Here is a 10,502-nt window from a genome sequence, read left to right as displayed (position 1 = left end):
CACTGACTGACCTTCATTTCTTAGAGTAATGATGGCCACTTGTTTTTCTTTACTTAGAATTTGTATTATGGCAAGAAAAAAGCAGCTAACAGTCTATTCAGTAGGACTATCAGCTGTGTATCCACCAGACTTCTGAACAACACAACTGATGGTCTCAACCCCATTTATAAGGCAAGAAATCCCACTTATTAAACCTGACAGGGCACACCTGTGAAGTGAAAACCATTTCCGGTGACTACCTCTTGAAGCTCATCAAGAGAATGCCAAGATTGTGCAAAGCAGTCATCAAAGCAAAAGGTGGCTACTTTGAAGATCCTAGAATATAAGACATATTTTCAGTTGTTTCACACTTTTTTGTCAAGTATATAATTCCACGTGTTAATTCATAGTTTTGATGCCTTCAGTGTGAATGTACAATTTTCATAGTCATGAAAATACAGGAAAATCTTTAAATGAGGTGTGTCCAAACTTTTGGTCTGTACTGTATATCGGGGTTTCTATCTAAATCTCTGAGTGACGTGATTTAGATGAAAACCCCCAAGGGATCCATTCACTATAATGAGGCAGCAGAGTTACTCTGGACTCTGTCTGGCCTCTGTTCAGCAGTGTCTTTTTCAGAAGTGCACAAAACTGTAGTCAAACACGCTTAAAAAGATGGACACAGGCCAGAGAGTCCACAGTGCCTCCATCTGCCTCATTATAGGGAATCTTCCGCCGGGGGTTCGGTCTGAATCATGTATTTCAGAGATTTACACGGAAACCCCTGTGTAAGTGCTCAGCGCAGAGCGCAGGATAAATGTGAGCCGAGCCTTAGGCCACGGCCCCACTATCAGTATTTGGTCAGTATTTTTTCTCAGGAGTGGGAGCCAAAACCAGGTGAATAAATAAGGGAAAAGGTATAATAGAAATAAGTCACCAATTCTGCATTTATCACCCACTCCTGGTTTTGGCTCCCACTCCTGTGAAAAAATACTGACCGAATACTGACCAAATACTGATAGTGGAGCCGTAGCCTTAGGCTATGTGCCCACGATGCAGAAATGCTCCGGATTTTTCCTGAGCGTTTCTGCATCTCCCCTGGCAGAAAAAACGCATGCGGATTGTACATGTGGATTGTACATGCGGATTGTACATGCGTTTTTCACTTGCATTTCCGCATGCGGGTTGACAAGCGCTTTGTGATTTTAGCATCACTTGGAAAGTGCTTGTCAACTTGGTCATACTATATAAATCCATGCAAACAGCATGGATTTATATAGTGTGACCGGAAAAAATGTTTAAAATAAAAAAATAAATCTATACTTAACTTCTGATGGCCCCCGCAGTCTTGCTTCCCTCCGTCCTGGCTGCCGGCACATGGCGGTACACTGAAGGACCTGCCGACGTCAGCGTCACGTGACCCGTCACATGACTATGACGTCAGCGCAGGTCCTCCAGTCCATCGCGATCTGCCGGCAAGCACAGACAAGGAGACCGGGGGCCATCAGAAGTTAAGTAGAACATTTATTTTTTATTTTATTCTTTTTTTTTTTCAACAGTTTTTTATGGTACCCGGGTCCGGAGGAGAGTCTCCTGTCCTCCAGATCTGGGTACCATCCGCACATTGAACGCATGTATTTCGCATGTGCTTATCTAGTGAAGCGGAATGCACGCGTTCTAATGCAAGTTAATGGCGGCGAAAACGCAGCACTTCTTCAAAATAATTGGTAGTGCTGCGTTTTTTTCCGCAATGATAATCCGCAGCGGAAATTTCCGCAGCATGTGCACAGCACATGCGGATTATCATTGGGGAACATGGCAGGCCTTCTACTATGCGTTTTTTAAGCGTTTCTGCAGTGTTTTTGCAGCTGCGGAAATGCTTAAAAAACGCATCGTGGGCACACAGCCTTACTGCGATTTTTGGGAGGCAGAATGAACAAATCAACAGCAGGTGAAGAATTGGTTTAATTTATTTTTTACACTGTTCCTCGTGTGGTATAAGTGATTAGACGACTTTATTATTGTTTTATTTTTTTGCCATCACAAACTGAATTGCGATATTTTGATAGCTATAATTTTTCCATATTTCTGCCCACAGAGTCATGTGAGCGCTTGTTTATTGATGGACGAGTTGACGTATTACTGGTACCATTTTTGGGCACATGCATTTTCTGAATCGCTTTCTATTCTGATTTTTGGGAGGCAGAATGAACAAAAACCAGCAACTCAGTTTTTTTTTTCTATGCTGTTAACACTTTAACCACATGGTGAAGGCAGCTTTACTCTTCAGGTTGTCATAGTGATACCACATTTATATGATTTCTTTTATGTTTTGGCGCTTTTTACTATAAAATTGCTATTGCTTTTTTATTTCTCCTGTGATGGAGCTGTACGGCGTTTTTTTTGCGGACAAAATAAAGTTTTTAGATATACCATTCTTTTTGGTTGCATTTTATTCCACTTTTTTTGGTGATATCATAAAAAGGATATTTTTTTGCCATGTTTTTATTTATTTTTTTAACCAGTGTGACAGTTTTATAGTTAGGATTATTCCGAACATGGCGATATCAAATATGTGCACTTTTTAGTTTATTTTTGTTTTTACATAAATGTACGTCCTTATTGGTATAATGTTTTTTTTCATTGTAAAAATAATTACAAAATAAAGAACAAAAACAATCTTTTTAAACTTTTTTTTTTTACCTCTATGGTACTAAAGTCTATTACTCTGATCGCTGGTATAATGCACCAGCATTGCAATGCATTATACCTGTCAGTGTGACACAGAACACTGACAGAACACCTTTTAGACCATCCATGCTCCTAGCATGGTCTAACAGGCCATTGTAGCTGGTAGACCCAGAGGTCATTATTTTACCTTCTGCTGTCATGGCAACCACTGGACTCCAGTGATCATGTTGCGGGGGAGCCCCCTCCCTTTCCTTCGAATGGCTATTAGAGAGTTAAACAGCCAGAGCTAAGCTATCACTTAAGCAGAGCGCATAGCGGCATGCATGCAGGCACAGCTCCTGCGCCCGCACAACTACCATCATGTACCCAGGAGTGGGATTCAATTTTTTAACAACAGGTTCCCTATTTGTGTTTGGAAACCACGTCCAAGTTTGAAACGCGCCCATTTGGGGGCCACACCTATTTTCACTCACACTTTCCTCAACACAAGATACTTGTAATGGTAACTGAAAGTAAAAGTGCTTTACCCTTGTTACCCTACTTATACCTTTATTTATAGTCTCATTGACTCCTGGCAAGTACATGTTGTTCCAGACACTTCTTAGTATGCTGACTAGCGTTAAAGGGGTACACCGGGGAAAAAAAAAATTATTCTAATGGCTATGCCTTCATAAGCCATAAAGATAGCATCCGTAGTGCTGTTTCCCATCCTCTCACTGCCTGCGATCCCGAGTGAGGTGGACCGGCTGCTCCCCCTCCAGTCTGGGACATTACGGAGTGAGGTCTGCTACTAGTAGTTACCAGCCCCCTGATACTATCTGCTGCAAGCAGCAGTAAATCTATGTAATGCTAAAACATGCTGCGATCCTCTGCTGTGCAGCCATGACAGTCCGTAATGTGTACTGTCATGTGCCAGACAGGGAACACAGGCAGAGCACTGCATTGACTTATTCAGTACTGCCACAGTCAGTCTCCCCTCACCCCATATCAATTTGGTTGTGTTCTGACCCCTGCAACTTTATCACTCTGGATTCTGTCAGACATGGTAAAATCCACCCCACCTCGTCTCATTATTATGCCCTGATCCTTATACTGTGCACTAAACATACATGGGTTTATAGTCTGTCTATCCATCATCTATGTATATATTCTTCTACCCATCTATTTACCTATCCTTTTATCCTTCAATCTATCCTATCTATGTATCTTTTCATCTATCCTTCTATCGCTCCATTTACCTAGCCTTCTATCTGATGAGGATAGATAGATAGATAGTTTGTTACGCCGGAAAAGCGTCAGCGTTGCAATATGGAGCCATGCATATAACTTTTAAAACAAATGCACCACATTTTTAATGTTCTTGGAAATGTCAGCTCTTTTTTCTTCATCCTTTCCTACTAAAGGAACCCTGCTCAAATAGGAAAGGACGAGCCCCAGTCCATCTGTCACCTCAACTGTCTGCGGCACCTAATCTGTCGCCTCAGCGGACAGAGGCACAATATACAGTATAGGTATGTCATAAAAATATCAAGAAAATATTAAGGATTTCTCTCTCCCCCCTGAAACTCTCCCTTCCTTCCTCCATACCAATTGTCAAAGGAGAAGAGCTGACACTTTGGCCAGTGGCTTCTATGCAAATTAGCACACACAGGAGAAGTGGCTAACAGGCAGATGCTAGCCCAAAAGCTGCTACCAACCCAATTAACATGCGAGTGTATTTTCCAGTGGCACAGGCCTGCGATAAATTTACACTTAGATGAGAAGTATACAGTTCCTGGCTTGAAAAGAATTCAACAGAAACCACAAAAGGTTAACATACAGTAGTCTTATTTCAACTAAATATCATTCTAAATGTAAGAGATATAAATGACTTTTAAAAGTTAATGAATATCAAAATAAGAAAAGACTTTATTACAATTACTATAACAATCCTACTAATTCTTTCAGTACCCCCTTACATTGTCTTTTGGAGGAGGGTTTGGTATCGGCTGTACTTAATGCCAAACAAATAGAAAAAGACTAAAGGAAAATCACCCACAATGTCCAATATTTCATACATTACCGAAAACGCACAAAGAAGGAAACATCCATCAGTCTAGAGATACATTCAATACTGGCTGCAGAGAAGATTCCTATAATATAGTGAATATTACCAGAAAACATTTACCTATGTTATACACTGACAAGGATCCAGCAACAAGAAACGCAACTGACACGTGGAGGACAAACACCAAAGGTTTCATTGAATGTGGGAGAAATAAATGTGGTTTGTGCAAGTCTGTGCACAAAGCAAAAATGTCTGCATCTACTAACCATAATAAACCCTATAATATCCGACATCTCATTAGTTGTAGCTCCACACGTCATTGACACCATACAATGTGAAGCTTGTCTGCTGCAATATGTGGGGGGCACGGTCAGACCCTTGCGTCACCGCATTGGGGGACACGTTAGGGACGTTCTTGGCCCCACAACACGTAATACATCTCCAGCATCACAACATCTCATACAACACAATAGGGATTAATCACTTTACAGTTGTGGGTATTGAATATGTCACCAGACCAGCTAAGGGGGAGATTGGTATAAAAAGTACACCCCCGAGAAGCCTTGTGGATTCTGGAATTGGACCCCAGATTCCCCAGTGATATGAAGCTTCATTCAGACCTTGTATCCATTTACTGAATTGTGTTTTTTCCTCTTTTATAGTAATTATACATAATATACACATTATAGATGCAGACACTTCATTCTTCTATTGCACGGATGCTTTTTGTTGTGGACATATGATCATCCATAGGGGTAATGTAGACATACTTGCACATGTCCATTTGGGGCTGGGGGTCTCCGCTGTGCATTAGACCCTATGATGTGTATAAGAAGCCGGTTACTGGTGATTTATTATGTCATGAAGAAGAACTGAACACAAATACCAGGTAGAAACGCAGAGATGTTTTGCTCCTATCTGTTTTTTAATGTTTCTATGATTTTAATTTGGATGTTTCAATAAAAAAAAAATTATTCACACTGGAAAACAAGTGCTATCAGTAACTTTCTTTGGCCCGTCCATTCCTTCCTAACTGTGATTTTCCATCCGAGCATTGAGAGATGAGCTGAAAGCAGACATGGGTGTTGTCTACATAGAAAGCCTCTCATTAAGCCCATGGACAAAAAAGCCGACCTACAATCTGCCAGGACACATGCTGAAACATATGAAGACTCCGGGGACTCTATACTCTGGAGTGATGAGACCAAGATAAATGTTTTTGGAACTGATGGCCTCAAAACTGTATAACATTGAAGAGGTGAGGAATACAATGAGAATGCATGGTGTCTACAGAGAAACCTGGTGGTGGCCGTGTCCTTATGTGGGGCTGCTTGAGCGCAGCTGGTGTCGGGGAGCTACAGGTCATTGATGACATCATGAATTCACAGATGTTCTGCTCTATAGTGAAAAAGAAGAGGTCATCACTCCATGCCATTGGTAGACCTGCATTTTCCAACACGACAATGAACCAAAACACACATCTAAGGCCACTGTTGCATTTCTAACGAACAGGGTGACAGTGATTCTGTGGCCAAGTGTCTCCTGATCTGAACCCAACCAAACACCTATGGGGGATTCTGTAGAGACAAGTTGTCATCACTCCATCCAGCATCCAGGCTCTAAGAGAGCTCATTATTGAAGAAGGGAAGATAGATAAATGATGTATTATGTTACTAACTTGTTCATTCGAGGCCTAGAAGACTTGGTGCTGTCCTTAAAAATCAATGAGGCCATACAAAATACTAGATGTAGTGGCTTTTGATGTGGGGTGTACTCATTTTTGCATTAACTAATTTGAGTTAAACTGAAGATTTTGTAAAGAGAGTTATATTATTACTCTTACTTTCATGTTTTGATTAAAAAAAAATGTTCTATGAAACTCAGTGTTGGCAAAATGTTAGAAATTGTTCTTGTGTTCAGTGAGATATTAATTAAAATCTTACTTATCAAAGGGGGTGTACTCTTTTATGCTGAGTAATGTTTGTTAAAATTTATAGAACATAATTACAGTTTCTTTCCTGTATGACTTCTCTCATGTTTTGCAAGGTGTGATTTATGTATAAAAGATTTCCCACATTCCGAACATGAATACGGCTTCTCTCCTGTGTGAATTCTCTGATGTGTATTAAGGTTCCCTTTCTCTGTGAAGGACTTCCCACATTCTGAACATGAATACGGCTTTTCTCCTGTGTGAATTCTTTGATGTTCAACAAGATTTGATTTATCTCTAAAACATTTCCCACATTCTGAACATGAAAATGGCTTTTCTCCTGTATGAATTCTCTCATGTGTAGCAAGATATGATTTATATAGAAAAGATTTCCCACATTCTGAGCATGAAAATGGCTTTTCACCTGTATGAATTCTCTCATGTGTAGCAAGGACTGATTTATATATAAAAGATTTCCCACATTCTGAGCATGAAAATGGCTTTTCTCCTGTATGAATCCTCTCATGTGTAGCAAGGTGTGATTTATTTAAAAAAGATTTGCCACATTCTGAACATGAAAATGGCTTTTCTCCTGTGTGACTTTTCTCATGTGTAGCAAGGAGTGATTTATATAGAAAAGATTTCCCACATTCTGAACATGGATACGGCTTCTCTCCTGTGTGACTTCTTTCATGTTTCACAAGACCTGATTTATCAGTAAAGCATTTCTCACAGAATGAACATGAAAACGGCTTTTCTCCTGTGTGAATTCTCTGATGTGTATGAAGATTCCTTTTTTCTGTGAAGGACTTCCCACATTCTGAACATGAATACGGTTTTTCTCCTGTGTGAATTCTCTGATGTATAACAAATTTAGATTTTTTTGTAAAGCATTTCCCACAATCTGAACATGAATACGGCTTCTCTCCTGTGTGAATTTTCTGATGTTTAATAAGGTTCCCTTTATATGTAAAGCATTTCCCACATTCTGAACAGGAGTATGGGTTTTCTCCTTTGTGTTTTCTTTGTGTTAAAAAATCTAAACTTGTAGTAAATTGCTTGTCACACTGAAATCTTGTATCCACTGTGTCACCTGGAATTGTGGTAACAATGTGAGATTGTTCAGGAGATGATTCCTCATGATCAGGAGGATTATAAGTAAGTGAAGTGCTGTGAAGTCCAGGAGGTGCAGGAAGGGTGATGAGGTTTTCTCCATTAGAGTGCTTCCTGATATCTTCTTTTTTACAATTTAGTGATAAACCGTTATTCTCACAAGGATTTCCTGTAAGGATGAAAGATAGATTGGACTCACTGAAATGCATGCTAAAACATAACTTTTATTCAAACTTTTTATTTAAAATAACCCCTATGACATACAACATGACGCACTCATGTGTTTCAATTCCTAGAGTGACAGAATTGACAAGAGACAACAAAAAACAAAACCACAAACTACCCACAAATCTACTCTAGATTAAAATACGCTGTCTCTGTCCTGTCGCTCCGATTAGGGCAACTCATCAGGAGACACACACTAAAGAATTGGAGACAACCTAGCTTAACCCCTTCACGCCGCAGCCCTTTTCCATTTTTGCGTTTTCGTTTTTTGCTCCACTTGTTCCCAGAGCCATAGCTTTTTTATTTTTTGGTCAATATGGCCATGTGAGGGCTTGTTTTTTGCGGGACGCGTTGAACTTTTGAACGCCACCATTGGTTTTACCATATCATGTATGGGAAAATGAAAAAAAAAATCAAAGTGCGGTGAAATTGCAAAAAAAATGTAATACCACAGTTTTTTTTAATTTTTTGACCACATTCACTGAATGCTAAAACTGACCTGCCATTATGATTCTCCAGGTCATTACGAGTTCATAGACACCAAACATGTATAGGTTCTTTTTTATTTAAGTGGTGAAAAAAAATCCAAAGTTTGTTACAGAAAAAAAAAAAGGCGCCATTTTCCGAGATCCATAGCGTTTCCATTTTTCGGGATCTGGGGTCGGGTGAGAGCTTATTGTTTGCTCACAAAGCTGACGTTTTTATTGATACCATATTGGTTTAGATATGATCTTTTGATCGCCCGTTATTGCATTTTATTGCAATGTTGCCGCGACCAAAAAAAACGTAATTCTGACGTTTAGAATTTTTTTTTCGTTACGCCGTTTACAGATATGATAAATTCTTTTTTATACTGATAGATCGGGCGATTCTGAACGCGGCGATACCAAATATGTGTATATTTGATTTTTTTGTTATTGTTTTATTTTGAATGGGGCAAAAGGGGGGTGATTTAAACTTTTACATTTTTAACCCCTTTACAACCCAAGGTGGTTTGTATGTAAATGACCAGGCCAATTTCTACAATTCTGACCACTGTCACTTTATGAGGTAATTACTCTGGAAAGCTTCAACCGATCCCCCTGATTCTGAGACTGTTTTTTCGTGACATATTGTCCTTCATGATTGTGGTAACATTTCTTCGATATCACTTGCGTTTATTTGTGAAAAAAAATCGGAAATTTGGCAAAAATTTTGAAAATTTTACAATTTTCAAAATTTGAATTTTTATGCCCTTAAATCAGAGAGATATGTCACACAAAATAGTTAATCAATAACATTTCCCACATGTCTACTTTACATCAGCACAATTTTGGAACCAACATTTTTTTTTTATTAGGGAGCTATAAGGGTTAAAAGTTGACCAGCGATTTCTAATTTTTCCAACAAAAGTTTACAAAAACATTTTTTTTAGGGACCACATAACATTTGAAGTGACTTTGAGGGGCCTTTATGACAGAAAATACCCAAAAGTGACACCATTCTAAAAACTGCACCCCTCAAGGTGCTCAAAACCACATTCAAGAAGTTTATTAACCCTTCAGGTGCTTCACAGGAATTTTTGGAATGTGGAAGAAAAAAATAAACATTTAACTTTTTTCACAAAAATGTTACTTTAGACCCAATTTTTCTTATTTTCGCAGGGGTAACAGGAAAAAATGGACCCCAAAATTTGTTGTGCAATTTCCCCCGAGTACGCAGATACCCCATATGTGGGGGAAAAAAAACACTGTTTGGGCGCACGGCAGGGCTCGGAAGGGAAGGAGCGCCACTTGACTTTTTGAATGTAAAATTTGCTAGAATAATTAGCGAACGCCATGTTGCGTTTGGAGAGCCCCTGATGTGCCTAAACAGTGGAAACCCCCCACAAGTGACACCATTTTGGAAACTAGACCACTCGGGGAACTAATCTAGATATGTGGTGAGCACCTTGAACCCCCAGGTGCATCACAGAAGTTTATAACATTGAGCCGTAAAAATAAAATTTTCACATTTTTCCCACAAAAATGTTTTTCAGCCCCCAATTTGGCATTTTCATAAGGGTAGCAGGAGAAATTGTACCCAACAATTTGTTGTGCAATTTCTCCTGAGCACGCAGATACCCCATATGTGGGGGAAAACCATTGTTTGGGCGCAAGGCAGGGTTCGGAAGGGAAGGAGCACCATTTGACTTTTTGATTGTAAAATTTGCTTGAATAATTAGCGGATGTGCCCCTGATGTACCTAAACAGTGGAACCCCCCACAAGTGACACCATTTTGGAAACTAGACCCCTCAGGGAACTTATCTAGATGTGTGGTGAGCACCCTGAACCCCCAAGTGCTTCACAGAAGTTTATAACATGGAGCCATGGAAATAAAAAAAAAAATCTAACTTTTTCCACAAAAATTATGTTTTAGCCCCAATTTTTTTTATTTTCACAAGTATAAGAGGAGAAAACGGACCCCAAAAACTTTTGTGCAATTTCTCCTGAGTACGCCAATACCCCATATGTGGGGAAAATACAGTGTTTGGGCGC

The 10,502-nt window shown here is 39.5% G+C and overlaps 1 protein-coding gene across 1 annotated transcript in view; it reads right to left on the bottom strand.

Annotated features, from left to right (window-relative positions):
• Positions 1-1,917: 1,917 nt before the first annotated feature.
• The window catches only part of LOC141274224 (uncharacterized), a 154,612-nt gene continuing 146,027 nt past the window's right edge, over positions 1,918-10,502 (bottom strand). Inside the window, exon 18 of the mRNA XM_073686288.1 lies at positions 1,918-7,929. Within this exon, the coding sequence (XP_073542389.1) occupies positions 6,722-7,929 (1,208 nt within the window). The 3' untranslated portion in view covers positions 1,918-6,721. The remainder of the gene's footprint in view (positions 7,930-10,502) is intronic.

Source organism: Phyllobates terribilis, unplaced genomic scaffold, assembly GCF_046119375.1.
Source record: "Phyllobates terribilis strain yellow unplaced genomic scaffold, ASM4611937v1 Scaffold_1__5_contigs__length_1240528914, whole genome shotgun sequence".
NCBI lineage: Eukaryota > Metazoa > Chordata > Amphibia > Anura > Dendrobatidae > Phyllobates > Phyllobates terribilis.
The sequence above is the reverse complement of the archived record's forward strand: the minus strand, read 5'-3'. Positions and strand labels throughout refer to the sequence as shown.